A 26,937-nucleotide genomic window follows, 5' to 3' on the forward strand; every position below is an offset into this window, starting at 1 on the left:
CTGGTGGAAAAAAGCTGTTAGAGAGATACAAGATATTTCTATGAAATCATCTGGGTATTGCATGAAGTTATTGTCTAGTGTATACATTGGTTTGATCCTTTTTTTATCATTAGCAGGAATGACAATCCGTGAAGCAATAAGCCTAGAAAGAACCAAAGGGGTCTCTGCTGGATTATCAGACGATTCTCTTGCAAGTGACAGCGGTGTATTTGAAGCATTAAGTAAAAGGTTTGCTATTCTGACTACACTATTCAAACATTTTATATTATAGTTTAAAATTCTTGGAACTTTACAGGTCTTATTTACAGTTAGGAGTAATTCCATGTTGTTCTGGTGCAAATATAAAATGTACGGACAGATTTAGAGATGGATGTCATAGTCCAATTCTAGATTGCAGTGTAAAAATAAAGCTGTCCGTATCTGTGTGCTACATGCAGTAACATGCAGTTTTTTATCTAATTATCAGATGCTGTGTTTCATCTTCCCTGCTGTAGAGAACCACAATGATTAATAAGGATGACCAGCAGGGGACCGAGTAATCTCTGAGTGCCAGCAGGGCCAAGTGGGGGGGGGGGGGGGGGGGGGAGGCAGTTACTGCCTCTTGGAAGGGCCCAGGTCAGCTTTGCAGTTCACAGCACCAGGAGGCGTAATATTTTCAATATTTTATCCCGGAGGGGGCATGGCCACACCTCCCAAATTTCTTCAGTACTCGGGCCCCTGTCACTCATGGCTGTCTCAACGGCCATTAGTGACAGGACTATCTCTATAGAACAAACATAGAACAAGCAGTGGAAGTACAAGGAGAGAATCACCACCAAACAAATATAGAAGTTGATGTAGAGATGGATGCATTTTGTAGACCTTCAAGGATAACAAATGCATCAGTTTTACACCAGGAGAAAACAGTATATATGTCAGGTTGTCCCTAGGATCAAACAGTAACATGTGTGCTTGACTTACATCAGGAGATGGGGCTTGACCGTGTTAGTAGTAATATATCCTATAATTTGCACACGATATAGGACTTAATGAAGTATTATATACATAAAACAGTCTGTCTGTGTCTAGATAGTGTTATTAATAAATACTAAAGTTGCATTTACCATGTAAAATGTAATTGAATACAGGCATGATAACAAAACAAAAGTACTAATTATGTTCAATTATACAGATCAAATAGGAGTTTGCATTCCTTCTGCACACCAAATGCAAATATCAAATAAATCATGCGAATATTAGTAATAATATCAGTAGGAGAGCTGGCACTCAGCCAATCAGACGTGGCTGCCTAGCAACCACAAGTTACACACCTCCTGATAGGCAGATATGGGTCTTTGTCATGGTCTGAATGAGCCCTAGTAGCGTGAAAATGCCCCTATTGTCTACACTGGCACACCCCTCTGTTTACCTTTCCGCTTCTCTACGGAGTCATAAGCTGAAAATACAACCAAATCTATGTACAGATATAACAATGAGAATGTTGGTCCCATATGCAATAAGAAAATAAGGGGTCTATTTACTAAGCAGTGTTAGGAGACAGAGTGAAAAGTGATAAGAAAGTGATAAGGTACCAGCCAATCAGCTCCCAACTGTCATTTTTCAAACACAGCCTGTGAGATGGCAGTTAGGAGCCGATTGGCTGGCACCTTATCACTTTTCACTCTGTCTCCTAACACTGCTTAGTAAATAGACCCCTTAGTATTTTATTCATAAAACTCCTATGTACAACTACAGCAGCCCATAACAGGCAATGGATGGGATTTAAAAAGATATGTATAAAAAATGTTTTGAACCCATTCCGTATACAATTTATTAAAGCAAATTATTTATTAATCAGCATTTTTATTTATTCTGTTCATTTTACAATTGGGTAAAAACCAGTAATAAAATGAGACGGGATAATAGCAGTCAGACAAAGAGGTGCTTGCTTACAATCTGTTTGTCAGAGCCATGACTGTGTCCTAAATTTCATTTGATACACTGGATCATTTATAAATAGTTGTCAGTCCCTCATAGAAGAACTGTTATGTTCTATGTTATGTGCAGTTTCAGCAGTATATCGTGTGTTTGGTTAGCATGTAGCAGTCATCTGTTATGTGAATACAAAAACATATAAACACCAGGCACATAAAGGGCCTATACTCTCAGTCACATGCAACGCCGATGTTTACAGAGCTGAACGATTATTAGCTAATGCATATGCAGGAAAACCCCTAAATATTTGCATTGAGCATACATCCCAGTGCCGTGCTTACATAGCAGTAATACAGATTCAGGCGCACGCAGGAAGAACTCTATAGGCAATGTATGGGGCGTTACTGGGCGGTGACTGGGAGGCACAACAGGGATAGGCTATTATGGGTGCATTATGGGAGTGTCATGGGTGCTGAAAGCAGTTGCATACAAAAATGCTTTACTGCTCGTGTAGGAGGCCACACTCAGACAGAGAAACTGTACCTGTCTTAGGGCTGGCGCAAGTTTCAATGGTGCGACCTATAGAGGCATCTTTATGCATTAGTCTATAGATGCGCAAGTGGGCATCTCAGTCCTTGCACATTCATACTCACGGATGGAAACCTGGGAGGGGCTGTATAGTGGCAATAGGCAATAAGGCATCTGCTTCTGCATGCGACTCAGAACCAGGTACAAAGTTGTCTAAGACTAACTACTTCTTCTTTATGCATTCCTGTCATCTATTTACATTAATGTTTATGAAATGTTCACAACATTATAAGGAAACGAGGTGGAATGTGTTGGGATGACAGAGCTGTGTGGTACCTTTAAACCTAGCCAATGTTAGGGGATTTAGATGAAAAGGATGGAGGATGAATAAAACTGTCAGGATCTGAGGTCGTTACTGGACATGACAGTCATGTTTGGAATGCCTGTTCTATCAGGCGTCTAGCCTATTGCTATATTCTTCCATAGCAAAGAAAAAATAGACTTTTCAGTCTCACCACAAATTTGCTAAGATGTTCATTACAAACATAACAATGCTGACTGGTTCGCACATACAAGTACCCACTTAGAATGTTTATCTTAAGAAATGACTTAAAAGAAAACTTGTTTGTGGCTGGTATGCTGACTATAAATATGCATCCGCCACATCAAAGTATTAAAAATAGGAAATTGCCTTCTATTAATGCTTAGCAGCCTGTCCTTATTTATGCTGTCGCCATACAGGAATGAGAATGCTGAAGATTCCATTTGTAAAGATTCTGAAAAAAGGGAAGAACCTCAAATACATGTTGGAGTAGTGTAAGTAATGTGTCAGTCTGGGGAACGTGGCGGCTTTTCTGCTGTTATACAGATTTGTCCTCTTACATCCTTGCCAATCACACTACAAACGTGCGCAAGCATCGTGCCATGTGTATACCTGCAGCAGCATACACTACGGTACACTAAGTGGCGCACTGCGATCGCACCATGCAATCCTATGGACTCACTGGTGCGAACGCAGTGCGCGTATCCACTCGCAGGCGTACGCAGCAAAAATGCAAGAGGACACATCTGTATACATTATTTGTGTGTAACTTATCTTTCCACTGTTGCGCTTTTCTCTAGTTTCATCTTTCGGGGAGATGTACTAAGCTTTGGAAAGTGATAAATTGCAAAGTGATAAACTACCAGCCAATCAAGTCCTAACTGTCATGTTACAAGCTGTGTTTGAAAAATTACAGTTAGGAGGTGATTGGTTTGTAGTTTATCACTCTCCCCTTTATCACTTTCCAGAGCTTAGTACATCTCCCCAAAAAAGGCTTTAGAATAATCCACACATGTATTATACTGTATTTCTTTGACCTTTCATACAGAGCTCTTATATTGAGTTTTAACATTGTCATAATTGTATGAATTCAACCATTACTACCCAGTTGTCTGCTCCTTCTGACATCTCCATTTGTAAGGCTACTTCTTGGTTTTACTGCTTGGCCATGATATTGGAACCGTTACCATGTCACTCACTCTATAACTGCTTGCCATTGAGTATATTGTTACATATGGCACAATCATTAGTGCAATGACAAAGTAACAGGCGGGATTGTGACAATCATGCATGATAGCAGTAGAGATAGCCACTACAGGCCTTAATTGGCAGCTCTAGTCCGTATTATTACCCATATTATATATATATATCAGCAATTCAGCATGCATACTATGTTACTGTATCTTGTATCTGTTTTTTTGGGTAAACTGTAATAACAGGTTGGATATGAGATCCCGGCGGTCGGGATACCGCTGGTCAGAATACCGACAGCGGCATCCCGACAGTCAGAACACCAACACCAGCTCCAGGGGGAGCCGCACCCTGTGCAGGAAGGGACTCATGCACCTGTTACCTGCACCCGAAAAAGGGGCGTGGCCCAATTACCATGGGCCACAAACCCCTAAATGACGTTATTTGGGGGCGTGCCCATATGGCACGCCTCCCGTTAACTTCAGGCTGGGGGCGAGCCCAGCACTACTGCCCCCAACTCTCTTCCTGCACTGAATGGATGCTGCACGCATGCGCGCGGTATCCATTCCTCTTCTCCAGGGCCGGTACCGCCGCACAGCTGTGGTGGTGGACGTGCCCAACCTCCCGACCGCCCACGGGAACAGCGGGGCAGTGCCCGAAAAATGGGACTGTCCCGCTGAAATCGGGAATGGCTGGGAGGGGTGCACCCACTATGGCGTGGCGCCCCTGTTCGACGGCACTGGTCGAACATGCCTCGAGCCAACCCTGACCGACACCCACACCCATACCCTAACCCTCCCTGGTACCTAACCCTAACCTTCCCCCCTAGTGCCTAAACCTAACCTTCCCCTCCCTGCTCCCTAAACCTAGAGTAGCACTCCCTCCCCGGTGCCTAAACCTAACCTCCCCCCTAGTACCTAAACCAGACCAACTCCTCTCCGCACTCTAAACCTAACCCTCCCCAATGGCTAAACCTAACCCTCACCCTAATGCCTAATCCCACACCCTAACCCTCCCCCTAACACCCGATACTTACCTTCGGGATGCCGACACGGTCAGGATTTTGGCGCCTGTATTTGGCCCTTCGGCATCCCGCACGCTGGGGTGCTGACTACATCCCGTAATAGTAGCTTCCCCTCTACTATACTGTGTTGTATTTCTGTATCAGGTATCTTTGGCTCTGCATCTTCCTTCACCAGCAGCATGCACAGTTAATATACTGTAAGTGTAGGATAGAATCCTTTGCTCTAGACCCAGGCCACATGACATTACATCAGTCACCATGCCTGTCCTGATTATTAAGTTACAGCAGGGAAGGCATCAAGACAACACTTTTTTTTGTTCTTTAAAAGAGAACACACTGTCAAAATAAGATGTTTTATAATCGCGAGTCTGTATTAAAGTATTAGTGATAGGTACTATTTCATAATATTGCTCAAATTTACCAAATATATTAACCCACAGCAACCCAAAATGAACTTTTACAGCATATTTTTGCTGTTTGTACCATGTTATATAATGTAATTATTTGTCCACTTTATGTAAAAAAAAAATCATATTTCCTCTTTTCATCACAATGTACTGCTTACTGACCCTTATTATCCTAAGTGAAAGCTAATAAGTATATGTATGTTGGTCCGGAAGCAGATGTGAGATGTCACAAATTATACAGGCGTCCCCTGTCCCACCGCCCCATATTTATCAATAATGTACAATCTGCTTGTCTGTAATATTAATGTTAGTTTGAATATGTATCTTATAAAATACATGCAATCTAAACAAGATCATTTATGTTCTACATGTATTTTATACCTTAGGTATGATAGTGGAAGCGAATGTCTTTTCGTACATGTTTTGCAGCTTAAAAATGTTAATGGTCTCCCCATCAAGCAAGGATGGAAGATGTGAGTATAAATACATTGTTTATTATAGTACGATGGTGTAATTGTGGTGGAAAATTTTGCCTCAATGATCCCTGATGTTTAGTCTGGTAATCTGCCATTCCCTATAGTAGAGTCACTCTGCCTTCATCAGTATAGTTAGGGATATATAGTTAGGGATGGGGTTTACTGTGTGACTTACACTGCTTAACTATGTTATCACACAGATTGTCTTTATTTTATTTTTTTGTAAACTGATTTTACTTTATTACTGAAAAAGTTGTGAAGTCTAATGGATTTTTTACATACATTGTGTGAGGGATAATATGATCATCATTGCCATTTCAAATCCAACATATTTGAATTGCTTGAAAGAAATATATGAATAATAATTCTGCCCTATGCAGTGATGGTTTTCACATACAGTACATGGGGTTACAGACAAGGGCTTAACTACCCTAGGTGCAAGGAGTACAGCTGCTATGGGGCCCAGAGCTGAGGGGGGCCCATCTTCCTTGTCACAGTTATATGTGTTATATACATTTATCACCATTGGATGGTACATAGGGGCCCTTACAAAATGTTGCTATGGGGCCTTAAAAATAAAATACCTAGTTACGCCTCTGGTTGCAGGTACAGTAATATGACCTTTGGTTTTAGGGTCATGCTCATAAAGGGTTGAGTTACACTGTTCTACAGTGACTCCTTATACCACACAAACTGTTAGCAGATTTCCTGATACTAAAATGAAGGCACTACACATGTATAATGCTGAGTTCTAGATATGATATTAAATACTATTCTAACATAGACTATGTTTTTATATTTCAGACATATCAGAGTCTATTTGCCCTCCCTTGACTCCACCACACCGAGCACTTACTGTTCAAAAGCTCTGGAGTTCCAGATGCCACTGATGTTTAATGAAATTTTTAAAATTCCCATGCAATCCGGGGTCCTGAAGCTGAGCTCACTGCAGCTGTACATATGTTCCGTGTGCCCGGAGCAGCAGGAAGAACTACTGGTGAGTGGTCATTGTATCCTGCTTACTCAGAACACGTTTCCAGCCACTCTGACATTTGTAGTAGACTAAACATGATTTTCAATTTGATTAACTGTAAAAAAAAAAAAAAAGTATATTTTAGAAGTGTACAGATGTGTCCTCATACACCTATCCTTTTTGTTCCATATGTCACAAGACGTCTGGCTTGATTCCTGTGCTGTGCTACTTTTTCCTCAATTTTGTGCATTAGTTGGCATATAGGGTACTAGGTACTAAGGATTCTTTTTTGTTGCAAAGGAATGCAACAGCGGCCGGGACCTGAGCCATCGCAGCTGTCTGCAACTATGTACACATATGCAGCATCAGACGCAGATCATGCAAACATCAGCTTCTTGAGTGAGTCTATGGTAATTCAGAACGTCCGCCGTAACTGAGACGCCGGAGCCATGTTAACTGCGTACGGGGATGCAGATGCATAAAGTGACACGTCCTCCAAAAGTTCTCAAAGTTTGCTTGCGGGAACCAACGCCATCTTCAGATGGCATTGATTCCTGGAGCCCCACTCCATGCTATGGGAAGGAGGTCCAGGTTTGTGAAAACCACCTCTGCACTGCAAGACCTGTGACCGTGTGTATGCGTGAACTAAAGACATGATTCAGATGTGCACGCTAGATGCAAATATGGCCAACCGACAGCATGGCAGGCGATCGCACAGCAAGGCATTAGCACGCCCACTATGTCTTGGCGTGCAATCGATTTTTGTATGAAGACGCCCACCAGCCTGTGCAAAGATGCCCACTTGCGCACATCATCTCCAGGAAGTGTATGCAACCATCGGTACATAGAGGACCATCGGAAGCGAACGCAGCGCTTGTGGTTGACTATACCCTACCGCAAGCATGGCGATCACTTCAGTGTATAAAACTACCAAGTGACGTGTACTATGACGCTGGCTGTTAATTATGGGCGCCTCTGAAACGGCGTTAAGACACTCAGGCAGTCCTGCGTTAACACCTCCACTCCCCAGTTGTTAATGGCCAGCCCCTGTCATCCCCCACAAACGGCTTCTCCTGTCACTGACTCTGCTGGGCAGTCTATGCGCAGAAAGCAAATGCTTCCCGATCTCTCGCACTGGTTTGCGCACGCACACTGTGATGCATATGCATGCGCAGAATGCGAAAATCAGCCAGCTACGAGCGAGCGCATCCTAGTGAGCGGGTCTGGGTCAGGTCTTAAGATCACGCATGTTCCCGGTAAGTAATACTTCAGTAGTAGGGTTAGGTATCATGAGGGCAGCTGTCCCCGCACGTATTTAAGTATCCTCCACTGCAACTCGCGATGATGAATAGAGTAGGTCCCTAATAGACATGTGAATACATTCTGCCACCCGTTGGTAAGTGATCACTGACTTGGCTGAAGCCATGGGTAGATTTGCGAGCATTTCACAAATATAGTTCATTCTCTAGCAAGTATCTCTTGAGCACAAGTTATTGACTTGCATTTTCCTAGTTAACAGACATGATAAAGACACACAGAGGGATATGTCTAATGATATCACTGGAAAGCTGTGTTTTAATTTACTTTTTCCAACTTTTTCAGGTACTTTACCAACGGATCTAAATACTTAGTTTCTTTGTCCTCACAGGGGATTGCACAGATCAGCTTGGCTGACTATGAAGGTGCAAAAGAGATGCATCTTCAGTGGTATCCTGTCCAAATTTACAGCAGTACTGAAGCCCAGAGGACAAACGATGGCAACACTTGCAGCGGAGACTGCACACAGATATCTAAAATGAGTAACCGAGCAAAAACAGTGAGTGTCAAACTGTTTTGAAATCTGAATGGTTTCCACTGTACTGGCCAGAATAATAAAGAATTCCTTCCGTATTGTTGGATCCCCTTACAAACAAGGCCAGCAGGGCCCAAACGTCATGATACACAAACGAGACAATTCTATTCTTTGTGGTGTTACATCACATGAAGTATGGGCTAGTACTGGGGCTCCCCAAGGCTGCGTTCTTTCTCCACTGCCTTTTTCCCTTTTTACAAATGACTGCACCTCTGGGAATCCATCGGTCAAACTCCTGAAATTTGCAGATGACACTACGATCATCGGTCTGATTAAAAACGGAGACAAGTCTGCTTCTAGGAGAGAGGTGGATTGGTTGGCGCAGTGGTGCAGCCAGAATAATTTAGAACTAAATCCATCCAAGACAGTTGAGAGGATTATTGATTTTAGAAGACATTCTGTCAGTGTATCTCCTTTGATTATTGCTGATGTTACCGTATCGGTAGTGGATTCTTTCAAATTCTTGGGTTCTATAATTTCCCGAGATTTTAAATGGGAGAAAAACGTTGATGCGATTATTAAGAGGGCGCATCAGAGGTTGTACTTCCTATGGCAGCTTAGGAAATTTGACCTATCAAGGGAATTGATGACTCTTTTTTAATTTGGCAATAATTGAGTCTGTCCTATGTACCTCGATAATTGTGTGGCTTGGTGCAGTTAGTGAACGAGACAAGGTCAGACTACAGAGAGTAGTTAGGATTGCAGAAAGGATAATTGGAGTTAAACTTCCTTCTATTCAAGAGTTATACCTGTCCAGGGTTAGGAAGCGGTCTGGTAACATCGTGGCAGATGAAGCTCATCCTGGTCATGATCTGTTTCAACTGCTCCCGTCGGGAAGGCGATATAGATCATGTCCTATTAAGACCACCAGACAACTGAAGAGTTTTTTTCCACAGGTGATTTCGCTGCTAAATTTCTAAATATAAAATCTAAGGTCATACTGTGTAATATTGTTCTGTTTAAATGTTTTTATTGTGTAAACTATTATGGTTTTGTATATTGTGTATGCAGGGCCGATTCTAGACATTGTGGAGCTCAGGGCGAAAGTTCCCAGTTGCGCAATCCCCCCCCCCCTCCCCCCCCCCAAAAAAAAACAACAACTTTTTTTAGATAACATAACAGTATGCCACACGCAGTAATGGCCTTTATAACACATTATGCCACATGCAGTAATGCCCTTTATAACGCACTATGCCACACGCAGTAATGCCCTTTATAACACATTATACCACACGCAGCAATGCCCTTTATAACACATTATGCCATACGCAGTAATGCCCTTTATAACACATTATGCCACATGCAGCAATGCCCTGTATAATACATTGTGCCACACACAGTAATTACCTTTATAATACATCATCCCCAATTCAAATTACACCGCACAGTAGTCCCTTACATAATGACACAAAGCCCCTTTTACATAATGCCAATATTAGTGTACCTTATACACAAGGCCCACAGTAGTAGTGCCCCTAATACAATGCCCACAGTAGTAGTGCCCTTTATACAATGTCCACAGCAGTGGTGCCCCTTACACAATGGCCCCAGTAGTGGTGCCCCCCATGCAGTGCCCGCATTAGTAGTACCCCCAGTGGTAATGCCCCCTATAGTAATGCCCCCTATAGTAGTTCTCCCAGTAGTAAAGCTCCACAGTAGTAATCCCCCAATTAGGTTTGCCCCCTATAGTAGTGCCCACAGTAGTAATGCCCCCATTAGTAATGCTCCCCAGTAGTAATGACCCCATTAGTAATGTCCCTTATAGTAGTTCCCCCAGTAGTAATGCTCCCCAGTAGTAAAACCCCCATTAGTAATGCCCCCTATAGTAGTGCCCCCATTAGTAATGCTCCCCAGTAGTAATCCACCCATAAGTAATGCCCCCCCATTAGTAATGCTCCCCAATAGTACTGCCCCCATTAGTAATGCCCCCTATAGTAGTGCCCACTGTAGTAATGTCCCCAGTAGTAGTGCCCCATTAGTAATGCCCCCAGAAATAATACCCCCTGTAGTTGTGCCCACTAGTAGTAATACCCCCTATAGTTGTCCCCCAGTAGTAATGCCCCTATAATCATGCCCCCAGTGCTTCCGTCTGAAAAAAAAAAAACACAATACTTACCTTTAGCCCTGCTTCCGCTGACGTCCGGGCTGACCGCGGCTCCTCGGATCTATGGGAGAAATGTCATGACATCATGACGACCCTCCCATAGTACTCTCTCTGCCGGAAGCCGGAGCTCAGGAGTGAGCTCCGGCTTTCGGCTGCCGCTGCAGGGAGGGAGTCGGGTGCCTGCTGATAACAAATATCAGCGGGTGCCCGGCAAATGCAGCCTCCCGGCGGCGGCTGGAGGGGGGGGGGGGGGGTTTGGGATCAGCGTATTTTTTTTTTCCTTCTAGGTTTGCTTTTCGGGGGGGGGGGGGGGGACTCAGTATACTTGGCCAATAAAGTTGATTCTGATGTGCTGTGCACACATCACCTGTACATAACATGTTTTCCTGCGCACCCCTATGCACATGTATTTTCTAATAGTTTCACTGTCTGACAGTATGTAAAGCAGCAGGTTATGCCTATACTCTTACCCATCCCCTGGACCAGTGTTTTCCCAAACCCAGTCGTGGGGAAACCCTAACAGTGCATGTTGGAGCACAGGTGTATTCATTACTGACTGACATATTTTAGATCCACAGGCGGTAACAATCATTTCACTGGTGATTCTGTGAGGGAAAAAAGAAGCCTAGAAGACAGAGAGATAGCACAGATATGGGGCTCAATATAGGAGTATTTTGTGTACCTCCATGGTGGAGGATTTTTGAACTTTTTTTATAGACAAGAATTTGACATAACAGTTTTCCTGCACCCGTCTGATAAGAGCCCTGTGTAACTACCATGTTGGGGAACCTGCTCCTTCTATGTCAGTCTTCCTGATTACATCCATTATCATTGTCATCTCATGATACTGCCCCATTAATGCAATCCTCTCCTTAGTAACATAATCACATGACAGATTACTGGCTCCCACAATATCAGCACACCCACTGTGATCCCGCTACATGCTGTAGGTGTTTTTTTAATGGGTGCAGGGTGGGCGGTGCACACGTGCCTCTGTATCCAGGGGAGCCACACCCTGCACCCAAAGTATACTTACCTGCTACGGCTAGCGAGTTCCTCCTCCTCCACAGAGCCATCTTCCCTGTAACATCTTTCAAAATATTGAGCTGCGCAGTGAAAACAAAGACTCTGGCACTATGCACCATCTTCCCGAAGATATGACTGGGAAGATGCGGAGCTAGGGGGCCTCCTCCGTTGTTAATACGCCCCGGCCCGCAATCCAATACTAGGGACTTCCTGGACAAGCAGCAGCTGGAGAGAATACTTTTACTGTATGTGCTCCGACCCTAGTCAAACCCTAGTCAAACACAAAGCTTGCTAAATCCACTGAACTGAACCTTGTTTTAGAACCAGGAAAAGAGATAAGTGCAGATTCTTTTTTAAACAATTGTACTTATTCAATAGTATCTTATTGTTTGGAATTGCTTTTGATTTCTGGTTATTGTTTGGCACTTAGGATGCTGTGTCAGTTTTATTAGCTCGGACAACAGCTCAGCTACAAGCAGTGGAGCGGGAACTGGAGGAGGAGAGGGTGAAGCTGGAATACACAGAGGAAGAGATCCTAGAGATGGAGCGTAAAGAGGACCAAGTGGAGGCAACCTCAGAGAGGTACATCTGGCTCATTGGTACTGCTGTCAAAACAATACACTCCAGAACTTATGTACCTTTATTAGCCCCTGCTTTATGTTCATAGAATATGGTGTCCAAATTCAGTGCAACATATGACGTAGATGCCTGTAGTGTTCTTAAACTCCAAAATTATGTTACAGAATATGACACACACTTCTCAAAGCCTATTAAAGACTCTGAAGTGGGACAATACTGCTCATGTGCTATAGGAGGATGGTCCAGTATCGCTGTGTGTGTGTGTGTGTGTGTGTGTGTGTATGTGTGTAAAAGTATGATGTATGTTTATTTGTTTACGGCAATGTAACAGTTTATTGTTTAAAATTAATTGGTGTCTATTATGTTGGATAGGAGCTGGCAAGCAGACTCTGTGGACAGTGGATGTCACAGTAACAGTACACCAATGAGTCCTAATTATTCAGAGACACTATATGGGCCTATGTGTGCAGGGCAGGTACCCCTGTATGATTCAATGAAGATTCACAGTGAACCATTGAAGGTAAATATAATTTTGATACACAATGGAGATGCTTATTTTATTATTGCCTGAAATGCTTATTGTTCAAGAGTAGCTACAAAAAACACAAAGAACAGTACTTGCTTTCTCAACTGGTGTCATTGTGTTGGTGCCTGGCTGCTGTACATTGGGCTTGGGACCTGATTCAGACCCGCTCGCTAGGCTGCGTTCGCACGTAGCCTGACGAAGTTTGCAATATGCGCATACGTATAAGACACAGTGCACGTGCGCAAACTAGTTCATGCGATCGGGAAGCGTTTGCTCGCAGCACATAGCAACCTCGCTAGAATGAGAGACAGGACGAGCCGTTTGTGGGTGGTGACTGGGAATGGTCGATGGAAACGGGGGTGTGGTGGTGCGAACACAGGCGTGTCTGTGCGTCTTAATGCCATTTTAGAGGCGTGCATAAGTAAGACGCAGTGTCATAATACACGTCACATGGCTGAATTACACACAGCAGCACTCGCAGTACTTGCAGTGTGGTATGGGCAGCCACAAGTGCTGCGTATAGATCCGATGTTACCGATTGTTGCATACACTTCCTGGAGATGACTTGTATTACTAAAGGAAAGTGGGTAACTTAAGACAGGCTGGTGGGCGTCTAAATACACACCGCGATCGCACGCCAAGACATAGTGGGCGATCACTATCGTGAGATCGCAGGATTTGCATACTTTGTGTGCGAACGCATCTAGCGAGCGGGTCTGAATCAGGCCCTCTGTTCATAAATAGTATATAGCGCATTCCAGTTTGCTCTGTTTACATCTCTGTTTTTGGGACCGGCACAGAAAATACCACTGCGCCTATTGTTCCGGGATTACCGTCTTGCTGGAAATGAGAAATTTAACCAAAATGAAAGTATAGACAGAGCGCCTGATTCAGAGTTGGACGGCATTGCAGAGCCATACACAAGCAGCTGTGCAATTCCGTCCATCTCAAATGTAAATGTAGGAAACAGACACCTACTGGCTGCATCTGTGATCCAAGTGCTGTGACCAAGGTCTCAGCCTCGGATCACCATTTTAACCATTGCAACCGATGAATGCAATGCTTACTCCTTTGGCCAGGCTGCGGTAGCCTGCATATCATTTTAATCAGCAGAAGCTGCTTGTGCTAGCTATTTGCATCACTGTGTGAATAAGATGCATTTGAAAGTAAAGAGTTGCATGAAAGACGCTCAGCACTACTGAAGCACACTGAGCTCCTGCGTTATGTGTGGCGCGACTTGTAGCGCATGGAGGTTAGATGTATGTGGACACATCTGTAGTATAAGGCTGTAAATCTGACTGTCGTGGATGTCTGCTGTATCTTTCTTTGGGGACAGGACAGTCACTGTTGCTTGAAGGCAGCTGACTGGTACAATAAAAATGTTGTATTCTTTATTGTAACACGGCGCACATGACATCACGTGCGCCGCACCGCTGTCAGAGGATCAAGTGTGTGGGCTGGCTGGAGAGACAGAAGGCTACTAGCTGAGGAGACAGAAGGGGGATCGGGTAGACAGAAGAGGGCTGGCTGAGGAGACAGAAGGGGACTGGCTGGGCAGACAGAAGAGGGCTGGCTGGGGAGACAGAAGGAGGCTGGAGAGACAGAAGGGTGCTAGCTGAGGAGACAGAAGGGGGCTGGAGAGACAGAAGGGTGCTGGCTGGAGAAACAGAAGGGGGCTGGCTGAAGAGACACTGAGGGGCTGTTGAGACAGGTATGGGTGGGCTTGCTGAATGGTGGGGGTCACTAACATCTCCCGGAGCCTGTTTTCAAAGTACCCCACTGGTCCAAGGTCTATTTATTTAGCAAAGTGTGAATTTACAAATGCAAGTGTTGGGGGCTCAAACATGGATATGAAATCATGAAACACGATTTTGCCAAAATTTTGCAGCGTTTTCAACCATTTGGATCTGCAGCTATGTAGCACTTACCTGGTGCTTTCTTCCAATAAAAAAAAGGGATACCGCCGTTCAAATAAAAGGTACCAGTTCTCACCTAAAGTGGATTGCAAACCATCGATTCACTAAAGACTAATGACATCTCTGACTCAACTAAGATAACTACTGTAGTATATTTTAAATTTGAAACCTGTATTGTGTGTATTTCTGTTTGACATCATAATGACGTTCATTGGATCTGGCTTATAGGTAGATAAAGAGACCAATACAGAAGACGTATTTCCAGATGATGTCACTATTTTGAATAAAGAGAGATCCTGCCGCCGGTCTCGCGGGTCTCCCTTTGTCCGCAGCAGCACGATTGTCCGCTCCCAGACATTTTCTCCAGGAGCGAGGAGCCAGTATGTATGCAGAGTAAGTAGAACATAACACACAGGCGCTTTATAGTTAAATGCAAGGATGTTTCCAGCATAAAGCAATCTAATTGTCAGTATTTTACCTGCCACCAATACCTCCATTACTGCAGGGTTAGAAGATGGACAGAAAAAGGCTACTTACTGTATATATCATAATGTATTTCTTCTTCAGGGTGCATAGGGATTCACATGGATACCATGGAGTGTAGGTTATGGATAAGGACCGGACACCAAACAGTTACGCTTTCAACTGCCAGGATGCAACGGTCTCCCCTCCCCTAAACCCAACCACTGAGCTTGAGGCAAACCAGTTTTCTTGGTGTCCGGCAGGAGCTCGGTTCACCTTTTATAACAGTGGGCTGCCTTATGCAGCCCAAAGCTTTATTTTTCTGATTTCTAATTGTATTTATCTTTATTACTGAGTGCGCAGCATCAGACTGTCCTTAGGACGTCTGTACTGCCACTCCATCACCCATCCGGGCACCGCTACTACATAGCATTGCTTGGTACTTTCGGCGGGGCTACCGGGGACCTGGCTAGCCGGCCCTGCGGATGACCCCAGACTGCAACTCGGACGCAGGAAACAGGTAAGGCAGCTTACCGCTTGTTGTAGCCCACAGCTTGGCAGTTTTACCTCTGGTCTCGGGACAGACCGGAGGTGCTGAGAGTGAACACCTGCCTCGACCGCGTGATCCACTAGACCATGGGGAAATATGGTGCGGGAATCCAGCATCCCTGTGGTCAAAAATCAGCCAGGGGAGGTCAGCTTTCCCTATTACAGCGGCCCCCAGCTCAAGGCGCCATTCCACCGTGGTCTAGACACTCTGAGCTGCTCTCCTCCTCGACCATTTTCTGCAGGCTCTGCCACAGCTCTCTACACATTTGTAACACTGTCGCATAATAGTGTCTGCATACCCATTTGTATTTGGTGTATTCTGTCGCATAATAGTGTCTGCATACCCATTTGCATTTGGGGTATTCTGTCGCATATTAGTGTATACTCTGCGACTATGTCTAACAAAGGCAAAAGTAGCAAGCAAGCAACTACCCCTACATTGCTCTCATGCAAATCCTGTGGAGGAAGTTGTCCAGGACTGACTACAGTATGTACAGCGTGTTATATTACACTAGGTACGTCTTCTGCCCTTGCCCAGGAGCCTCCTTGGGCGTCCCTGACTCAGGTGCTAGCTACTAATGCAGACCGCCTGACAGTCCCGGCAGTAATTCCCCCTATGGGGTTGCCTCAACAGGTACAGGCAGTACCGGTACCTCCATGGGTAGATGTCCTCTCTACTTCCGTACAGAGTCTAGCAGCTTCCTCTACAGCCTTTCAAAATATGTTGCAAGGTGAGAAGCCCCTACCTAGTAAACCTACCAAGCATACTGTGTTGTCTTCACAGTCTACGCAACTTTCAGAATCTGAGATATCGTCTGAGGCAGAAGAAGCTGACGATCTCTCTGATACGGAATCTCCCTCAATGGAAGGAGAGCATCAATCTAAAATTAATATACCTGCTTTGGTGCGAGCTGTCAGATCTATCCTCCAAATAGAAGATGATGAGTCCGCCCCCAAATCAAAGCACCCACTATTTAAACGACAAAAAGTGGCTTCAGCAGAGTTTCCTCTCCCTGATCAGCTAGCCGAACACATGGCAGCAGCTTGGCAGATGCCTGGCAAGAGGTTTTAGCTCCAAAAACGCCTGACCTATTGTTACCCTTTTCCTGCAGTTCATTGCGCAAAATTGGAGGTTTCCCCAGTGGTAGATTGCCATGTTACGTGATTGATTAAAAGCTCCACATTACCTATCCCTACAGCTTCCTCATTAAAGGACCCTACGGATAGAAAGATTGAAACTGGCCTTAAATCTGTGTATTCCCTTCAGGAGCCATTGCTCGCCCAACCATGGCTATAGCCTGGGTGGCGAAAGCAATTGAGAGCTGGGCAGATGCACTAGAAGAGTCTTTCTCCCTAGAGGCCTCTAGGGATCAGATATCTTATATAGCTCACATCAGAGATGCAGCTTCCTATATCGGAGAAGCGACCTTGGATGCTAGTTTCCTGGCCTCTAAAGCATCAGCTACGTCAGTGTCTGTCCGCCACACTCTTTGGCTACGGTCATGGAAGGCAGATTCAGACTCTAAGAAGGCCTTAGAATCATTACCTTACACTGGTGAGAGATCCTGTTTGGCCCAGATCTAGACAAGATTGTTTCCACTTTGACAGTATCAAAAACTGCTTTTCTGCCTTCAGCAACTACTGCAAAGCCTCGGACAGTGTCCTTCAGGTCTTTTCGTCCCCAGAAAAAGCCTAAGGGCCAGTCCTTTCCTCGGCAATCGGCTTCCACAAGGGCGGCCAGGACCAAGCAGACCTGGGCCATCCGACGTCTTGCTTCCAAATCTGAGGACAAATCTTCAGCCTGACAGGGCAGGCCTCCCCCGGGGACCCCAAAGTAGGAGGAGGACTTCTTCAAGTTGCCCAGTGTTGGTGTCAAACCCCCACAGATGCTTGGGTACAAGAAGTGGTCTCTCACGGGTGCGCCCTCTCATTCCAAAGATGGCCACCCCACCAGTTTTACTACACAGGCCCTCCACCAGACCCAAGCAGGGCCCTGCTTATCCAGAAAGCCATTCAGTCCTTGCTGCAAGCGGGGGTAATAGTTCCAGTTCTGATATCGCAGGGAGGGAACGGTTATTATCCTACCCTGTTTCTGCAGAAACCAAATGGGTCTTATCGGCCTATTCTCAACCTCAAATCCCTGAACAAATTCATCAGGGTGCCCAGATTTCGGATGGAAACCCTGCGCTCTATTGTACTAGCTATGGAGCAGGGGGACTTTATGGTATCTCTGGATATTCAGGACGCTTACCTACATGTACCTATAACGCCCTCTAATCAGCGATATCTCCGGTTTGCTGTACTACAGCAACATTTCCAATTTCAGGCTCTGCTCTTTGGACTTTCTACAGCTCCACAGGTCTTTAACAAAATTATGGCAGTCATGGCAGCCCACCTGCGTTGTCAGGGAGTCAGGCTGCTACCATACCTGGATGAACTCTTGCTCTTAGCACGCTCCCCAAAGGTTCTTCAATGCCATCTTCAGTTTACCGTTGCCTACCCACAGAAACACGGCTGGTTAATCAACTGGAAAAAGTCCTTCCTGAACCTTTCACAAAGGATGGTCCATCTGGGGGCTCTTTTGGATTCTCAAGCTCAGAAAATCTTCCTGACAATGGACAAGATCTCCACACTCAACAACGAGTGCGCAGATTACTCTGCAGTCGCCGAGTTTCAGTTCACTCAGCAATGCAGATTCTGGGATCCATGGTATCCACCTTCGACATGGTGGAGTATGCTCAGTTCCATCCCAGTGCTTTCCTATCGCTTCCCATTTCTGATCTTTCATCAGGACAGGTCTGTTCTTCGAACTCGTCCTGACTTCCTTCTCAAGGTTGTTTCTCATTTCCATATTAATGAGGAAATCATAGTCCCAGCCTTCCAATCACCAGACCTCTCGGCAGGTGAGGCTTCCTTGTCCATGCTCTCAAGTTCTCTTCGGAAAACAGATTCCCTATTTGTCCTCTATGGATTCCACAAGAAGGGCTGGCCAGCTAACAAACAGACTCTGGCCAGATGGCTTCGCATGACTATCTCACAGGCTTACACACAGACGGGCTTTCCTGTGCCGGCTACCATCTCTGCTCATTCCACTTGCTCTGTGGGACCCTCGTGGGCAGCTCACTGGTCTTCTGTCCACACCATTCTTAAGTTTTATGCCTTCAATACCTTGGCCTCTCAAGATGCTTCATTTGGACGCAGGATACTCCTCTCAGCTCAGGAGCGTTTTTTTATATTATGTCTGCAGTAATAGATTGAAAATGCAGTGGGGCGTTCCCACATAGGCAAAGCTCTAAGGAATTGCCCATATAGAAACATGCACAGCTTCAGATGCATACAGCTTTACATATGAATGGAAATACACTATATTTCCCAGCACATAACTTATAATAATATACACCTATTTTACTTACGAATGTGAGGCAGCCCCTGTGTTCGTGTAATAGCTTGATGATGATGTAAACCCATGTACTTAATATATTATAATAGATGAGAAATATAATTTAGAGTTTTATTTATTTTTCATGGGTCATTTTTAAATAGAAGGTTACAGTACCTACTTATGACCTGCAGTTGTCAGTGTTGTAATAACTAGCTATCAATGAAGCAGTTAGTAGTAGAACACCAACAATATCAGCAACCTCTAATGGTGCTTAAGCAGCAGAAAGACTTACAAGATAATATGCCTTTCAAAGTAATTCCCTATTAATCAAGCTGTGCTTTATTTTATTGGCTGCCGATTGCTGACATTTATACAGTTACTATTTCTGTAGTTCCCGCAGTACACATAATTACAATGTTGATTTCCAGAAAGCATGTAATATGGTGATGTCTCTTCCTATTCAGCTTTATCGAAGTGATAGCGATAGTTCTACATTACCAAGAAAATCACCTTTCATCCGAAATACACTGGAAAGGCGAACGCTACGCTATAAGCAGGTAGGAAAAGTGTGTTCTTTGATTATCGTCCCAATCTGAGTAGAGTATTACAGTACACAGTTTTATAATATGTGGAACACCTTCCAAAAATGTGTTAGTACGAGTATTTAGTAATAAAATGATCATTAATTTTTGGTGCCTGTTTCATGGAAACGCAACCATTCTTTGCTAAATCAATATTTTCAGTTTCAACTACTATTTAAATGTATTCTTCAGCAATACTTCCCAAGTATGTGGCTTACTTTGCTGATTTCTGTTTTGTAGCAGGCCTGCCAGTCTTCCATGGCAGAGATCATGGCAAGGACATCACTTGACCTGGAGCTGGATCTCCAGGCTTCCAGAACAAAGCAACAGCAGTTAAATGAGGAGATTAATTCTCTTAAAGAGCTCAAGCAACGTCTAGAGGAGGTGCACCTTCGAGGGCAGAGTGAGCTTCCCCAGTGGGTGTTGCGTGATGACCGATTCCGTTGCTTACTCGTAGAGGCAGGAAGACAGGTAAATCGCTGCTGCTAGGCTATTCATCAGCTTGGGTGTGTGAACTTTGTTGCCAACTTTTCTGTTGTAGAATGTCTCTTGCCTGAACACAGGGTAAACAGTATCAGTGGCTCTTATTCTGCCAATAAGTAGAGAAGGTTCTTTAACCAAAACCTATAATCAAATCAGACTATGCAAACCTTATACTATCACCGCTATAAAAGATCTCAACACCAACAAACATTTTGTGCGGTTGTCAGTAAGCCATAATGACACAGCGACAAGCCAACGAAACATACATTGAATTAGTAGGTTTTAATTTGAATAAAGAACTTTTTGTACTTATTGCAATAATGATCACACAGGTATCTTCGTCTTTGCTGGCAAGTGCATGTAGGTTATGAGTACATATTTATGAACCATATACTGCAGGACAGCACTGATCTAGCTGATGCAAATTAAAGCAGATCAAAGAATTACAGTCAGTGCTAAATTAAACCTGTGGAAAAATCCCTGCGTTTATTTCATAAAGTATAAAGAGCAGCATAAGGTGAGTGTCATGTGGATTACCATGCAGCGGGCAGTATATAATCAGGTCATTATTGTCTTATAGCAAAAGCAACAGAACTTAGACAATTATTAGATAGATTTCATCTACAGTAGCTCTGAAATGAAATATGATAATATGCAACTACTCCTCAGGCCCCTGCTCAGCATATGAAGAGATGTAAAATAGGCATCACTGCAGTGGCGTGTAGGGAGCACTCTTTGGGCTCGATCCAATTAGGTGCGAATTGCAAGTAGCGAGTTTGTTTCTTTAAACTCGCACACTTTGCCGCGAAGCGCGCTCCCGACAGTTCTCCATTCCAATTAAAAATTGCCTATTCGCACTACTCGCAGCGGAGGGGTGAGAATTGACTGCCAAATGAGATTTGCGAGAAATGCATGAAAATGTGGGGAGACCATCCTGGACCCCCCAAAATGGATAATTGTGTTAGCAGGACCGCATAGAAGGCTGTTTGTGGCCATTAGGAAGTTACTGTAGGTTTTGAAATGGTGTCAAATGGCTGATTTGTGTTTTTGTTTTTTTTTTAAATGCAAGAAAATTATTAAAAAAAAAACTTTTTTCGTTTAATCTCAAACTAATTAAACGAAAAATGGAAAAAAAAAATAGGAAAAAGAGTGATTTTGGGGTACCTTGAGGGCACCTTGAAAAATGGAAAAAAATATATAAAACAATTAGTTTTCAACTAAAAAATTATTGTAATTAAATTGGGGTGCCTAACATAACGAAAAACTTGATTTGAGGACTTTTTTTTTTTTTACCTCAAAAATTGACATGTAATTATTGGACTAAATAAGCTAATTAGAAACTTCCAATTGCCTAATTGGTCAGTGGGGGGGGGGGGGGAGTCCAAGAGGTTCAGCACAGTGTCCCCACATTTTAACCTTAAAATAAAGATTTTCCTTTCCATCTCTCAGGGAGGTGCGAGTGGAAAGTTGCGAATTCAGTCTGACTTTTTGCTAATTGGATTGCAAAAAGAATTCGCTATGCGAATTGGAAGTGAAAAAACTCGCACCTCGCATTTTACAATTCACAGCTAATAGGATTGACCCCTTTATCTGTGTTCTCTCTAATAGAAGAAGCATAATAAAACCTTATGACACTTACACAGGCTACAAGCTCGTGTGCATGCGTGTTAGTGCTGTATGACTATGAGTACCTATATCTGATTTGGATGTTACCAGAATGAGTGGGATATATATTTATAACTTTCGTTACTGTGTTTGACAGTCACATTATATTATGGATTAGGTTGATTTCATGCAGTTTTCTTTTACAGGTACCTTGATTATTATTTTTTTGTTTATTTTTTTTTATGTCAATACCCGATCTAATACATTAATCCCATAGTGATGGGATAAATTCTGTGTATGTTATCTGTGCATTATGCAGATGCCCCAGAAACTAACCTCTATATAATATGAAGTCAAGGGTGCAATGTAATACACAGTTGCCCCTTTCTCACCAACTAACACTTACATTTTGTAATTTACTCCGGAGATGCAACATATTTATTAACAAGTTCAAAAGGGTGAATCAAGCCATTTTTTGACATTAGTATATATCAAAGACTGTATATTGTTTAGCTGAATAATATACATTAAATAACTGTAGTTTTTATTCTTAAATTCAAAAACATTTGTACCATCAGCGAAGTATGGGTGGCCAGTTCCCTGCAATCATATAGCAATCTAATACTTGTATCACAGATATAATAACCATAAGGACACCAGCTAGAGGCAGGGCCCTTAAGAGAAATGGCAAATAATATTTAGCAACACAAAAATAAAAATAATTCCTAATGTTCCATAGCCAAAGGATACACACCGCAAACATTAAAAAATATTTTAATACTATAATAATGTGTATAATTTGTTATTTATAAAGGAAATAGGACTAAAACATAAAGCAATATTCAAAAACTCACGGCTTGTCAAATGAGAGCCCCTTACCATGCACTGTTGTCACTGGTGATTAAAGCAACGCCAGTGAGGAAGGGTCCTTGTAGAGGTTAGAATGGTCTGACATCTGGTCTGGCTTTGAAAAAGTGTCAACTCTATCTTCATGGTTTACAGTACGAGTGATGAGTTGTGGTAGCCTTTTGTGATGAATATATTGGTAGTGCTACGGACACCATCTGTGCATATAGGGGCTTACTGCATGCAGAGTTGTGAGCAAATAATAATAAAAAAGGAGTAATTAGCACTTTGCCAAAATTTGCAGTGCAACTTGTTTTGCCATATTTAAAATGATCAGTCATATTAAAAGTTTGGAAGGGGTGTTTGCTACCTTCATTTTACATTTCAGTGTAAAAGCAAAGCTGCCCAATATGTGTTCACTACATGCAAAAGCGGCCAGTATTATCCCGGCATTAAGAAAATAAATGGATTTGGATGCCTTGCTTTGCAACATGGTTGTTCCTGGAGCAAATTCTTCCACTTTGTATTTGCTCCTAACTCTGCATAAACCCTATACTAATAAAAAAATAACATTTTTACAGAACATTTCTCTATCTCTGAGGCATAATACATGACACTGACTTTTTAAGTGCTTAAAAATACAGATGCTAGCAATTGGAAAAGTAGCTAGCAAATATTTTGCTGCCTTTGTTTTCTATTAGTGCTTTTAACTAATGAGCTAATTCAGATTATTATTTCCAGACAAGACAGACCAAACTTGAGCAGCACCAAGAACAAGCAGCTGAAAAAATGCTGAAGAAAGCCTCCAAAGAAGTCTTCCAGCTGCGTGGTCAGAATCAGAAGGAACCATTCCAGGTGCAGACCTTCAGGTGAGCTGCAGGACGCTGCACGGAAATGTCTTCTATCACACTTCACCACTTTCATTATTCTGAAATGAAATATTTTGTAGCCCGTGTACACTCACCCAGAGGCGCTTTAATAGAGGAGGGGGCCCGTGTGCAGGCTCCGATCGGGTCCCCTCCTCTCCTGCGGTGCAGTAGACTCTGGCATGATGACAGAGTCTACTGCGCATGCGCAGGTCTCCAGAAACATGGCGCCTGCGCCGCTTTCCCAGGACATCTCTACTGTGCATGCGCGAATCACCAGGAAAATGGCTGCAGTGGCAATTTTCACAGTGATTTGTACAGCCAGCGCTGAGCCGACGGAGAGGTAAGTATATTTAATTGGGTGCAGGGTGTGCATTGTGTGGGATCCCCCTGAGGCCTGTATGCACCGCACACCTTGCACCCATTATAAATACGACCCTGTTCAGAGTGCATAACTTACAGAAGTAGAGCAGTAGCTAGACAATAGAACTCTGCAATAAGACATCATTTGTAATCTTAATTATAGTCACCTATTGTTAGCCTTCACATATAATAGCAATAGAAGTTGTTAATATAAGATATGATATAGAGGCACTTAATTGAATGTTTCATAAACTAATGTTTTCAGTACCTTGAACATAGGTGCAGATTCTATTTACAATGTGGGCGATGTGCCAGCAGAATGGCGAGGGTACGGTTGTAATGGCAGCACATTGCTACCACAACATAGCTAATTTTACCTCACACCTCCATGGGTATGCATAGTAAATTGAGCAAAGTTGCTCTCCTTTAATTATCCATGATGTGCGCAGCCATGGATAATTCAATATGCAGTGTAGTGTTCTATTTCTCTTGGGACCCAACTTATATCTCTCTTGAGTGCAAACAAGACAAAGTGCTATTCAGTTACTGCCCATCCTAATCCCTGACTTCACCATCCTTTCACTGTGCCCCTAAATCATACTTACCTACTTGTGAAATGTCCTCTCTGGGAGAAAACCAGAGAGGAGATGCAGGTGGGCAGTGATGAGGACGGGATCGGACTATTTGTGCCATTTGGCCCCGCCCCCTTATACATAATGGCTCAAATAGTGCACATTTGAATAGAGGATGGGGCTAAATCACAGGTTCTCAAACTCGGTCCTCAGGACCCCACAGAGTGCATATTTTCAGGACTCCTCACAGAATCACAAGTGAAATAATTAGCTCCACCTGTGAATCTTTTAAATGTGTCAGTGAGTAATAAATAAACCTGTGACCTGGAAACATGACCTGTGTGGGGGGTCCTGAGGACCAGGTTTGAGAACCACTGAGCTAAATGATGCAATTATCATAGAATCGTATTTTTAAGCCTTGCACCTTCCAGACGGACCAGGGATTATCGGTAAGTTTCTTCCTGTCCTGCCCATTCACAAGTGGGCTAGCTGTGGGGAAAGTGCCTACTCTTCCGGAGGTACAGGGGGGCTACCCGAAAAATCGGGAGCATCCTGCAGATTCCGGGAGAGTAGGCAAGCATGCCGCAAGTGGGGTTTCCAAGTTGTGATGCAGCTTAATCCTTTGCATTCGGGGGAGGGCGCACACCTATAGAGAAGTTGGATGACAGAAGTATGCTGCATATGCAGTACAGAGAGAAACAGATGTCTTTGCTTTGACAGCCAAGCAAACAGACAACCTGGACTGTAACGGCATCAAATATGAAAGTCCCAATGCTGTAAACTAATTGCCAGGATAAACAAGCAAACCATTTGAAATACATGAGCTATTTGTTACATATTTTTCAGGATTTTTTTTTATTTTGTATTTTTTAAACTGTATTTCCCTTATGTGTTTTATTGACAGGGAGAAAATAGCATTTTTTACAAGACCAAGAATAAACATACCACCTCTACCAGCTGATGACGTATGACGTGTTTCATTCAAAAAGAAGTATAAACCTATGTGTCCTTATCTCCATGAAGTTATTAAACAAGTGAAGTTTAATATTTTAAAAGTTTTAAAAGCTATTCATTATTTTCTAAAAAATGTAAAAAAAGAAAAAAAAAAAAGAAATAAAATCATATATGCAAACATAAATATCTATAATTATATATTTTATAATGACTGCAGCGAGGCTTGGTTTTTCCTTGCTGTAACACTGCATCTTTGAAGACAACCTATTTTATAGTTCAACTAGTATGTTCAGAAAAAAATGTGTACAGTTTTGTTGCTGTTTTATGTGACTTTTAATAAAAGGCTGGAAATCGGAAATAAAGCGAGTTCAGGGCAATTCACTGTATTGTAATTTATTTATAGATTCTCATTTTCCTTGAGGGAAAATACCAGCTTTAAAGATGTTCTAGAGTGAATTTATGCTTCCAAGTGTTTTGTCATACAGTTGAATTGAACCGATGAATTAGCTTTCTTTCTGGTACCTGAAATGAAAATACTATTTGCAACTGTCACCTGTGCTACGGTAGCTTTTTTTGTTACTTTTTAATTTTACTCTTTTCTTCATAATGTATCTTATATTATTTCACACCATCTCTGTTCTGTATTGAAATATTATCACTGCAAGATTTTTAATACTGATTAAAAATGGCATTGCATTTTTTCCAAGATTCTACTGTCTTATTTTATTTTCACTGTTATTGGTGCACTGTATATATATATATATATATATATATATATATATATATATATATATATATATGTGCATTGCATAGGGGCACTTTCCTGCCCAGGGAGATAAAAGTAAGGAGTAACATACACATGCATTTAAAAACCATTTCAGACAGTTTTAAATTAACTTAAGGAGCACATTGTCACCTACAATTTGTGTGCTGAACCAAGATTTACGAGAATGCAGAATTTCAGGACAACGAACAGTGCCTTCGAATATTGCCCATGGAATGCCCCAGTAATGTTAATGATTCCTAGTCAATTGATAGACCGCATTATGTGAACACTGGTTCTGCTTGCAGAATGGATGTGTACTGTACAATAAATGGCCTTTCTCTGCTATCTCATGTGTTGGACATACTAGTTAAGAGCAGAGCTGATCACAAATCATAGAAACAAAATCTCTTCAAACTCCAGTCCTCTTCAGTCAAAGATCTCAGCTGAAGTACCAAAAGTAATGGGATAGATGTCTAGTATCATGTAGTTGTAAGACCCCCTTTAGCCCGGCAAAGTGCAGCAACTCAACGTGGCATCGATTTCACAAGATGACGGAAGACTTCTGGAGATATGTTGACCCGTGCAGTCTGGATAGCTTCACACATTTCCCTGATATTTATAGGTGCAGGATCTTGGGTTCGAATGAATCTCTCCACCACGTGTCATAAGT

The 26,937-nt window shown here is 42.9% G+C and overlaps 1 protein-coding gene across 4 annotated transcripts in view; it reads left to right on the forward strand.

The window, feature by feature from the left end:
* Positions 1–26,209, forward strand: part of WWC3 (WWC family member 3) — a 231,472-nt gene extending 205,263 nt beyond the window's left edge. For 2 of the 4 annotated variants that reach the window (XM_088451663.1, XM_088451665.1), the window contains exons 12-23: positions 114–228; positions 3,184–3,258; positions 5,773–5,859; positions 6,667–6,859; positions 8,484–8,651; positions 12,248–12,399; positions 12,769–12,916; positions 15,067–15,231; positions 19,696–19,788; positions 20,053–20,283; positions 23,488–23,615; positions 25,452–26,209. In XM_088451663.1, coding sequence (XP_088307789.1) covers positions 114–228; positions 3,184–3,258; positions 5,773–5,859; positions 6,667–6,859; positions 8,484–8,651; positions 12,248–12,399; positions 12,769–12,916; positions 15,067–15,231; positions 19,696–19,788; positions 20,053–20,283; positions 23,488–23,615; positions 25,452–25,518 — 1,622 coding nt within the window. In that variant the 3' untranslated portion in view covers positions 25,519–26,209. The remainder of the gene's footprint in view (positions 1–113; positions 229–3,183; positions 3,259–5,772; positions 5,860–6,666; positions 6,860–8,483; positions 8,652–12,247; positions 12,400–12,768; positions 12,917–15,066; positions 15,232–19,695; positions 19,789–20,052; positions 20,284–23,487; positions 23,616–25,451) is intronic. The other 2 variants (XM_088451664.1, XM_088451666.1) reach the window with 1 other exon arrangement.
* The last annotated feature ends 728 nt before the right edge of the window (positions 26,210–26,937 follow it).

The sequence above is a fragment of the Taudactylus pleione genome, unplaced genomic scaffold, assembly GCF_031769625.1.
Source record: "Taudactylus pleione unplaced genomic scaffold, aTauple2 ptg000026l, whole genome shotgun sequence".
Taxonomy (NCBI): Eukaryota; Metazoa; Chordata; class Amphibia; order Anura; family Myobatrachidae; genus Taudactylus; species Taudactylus pleione.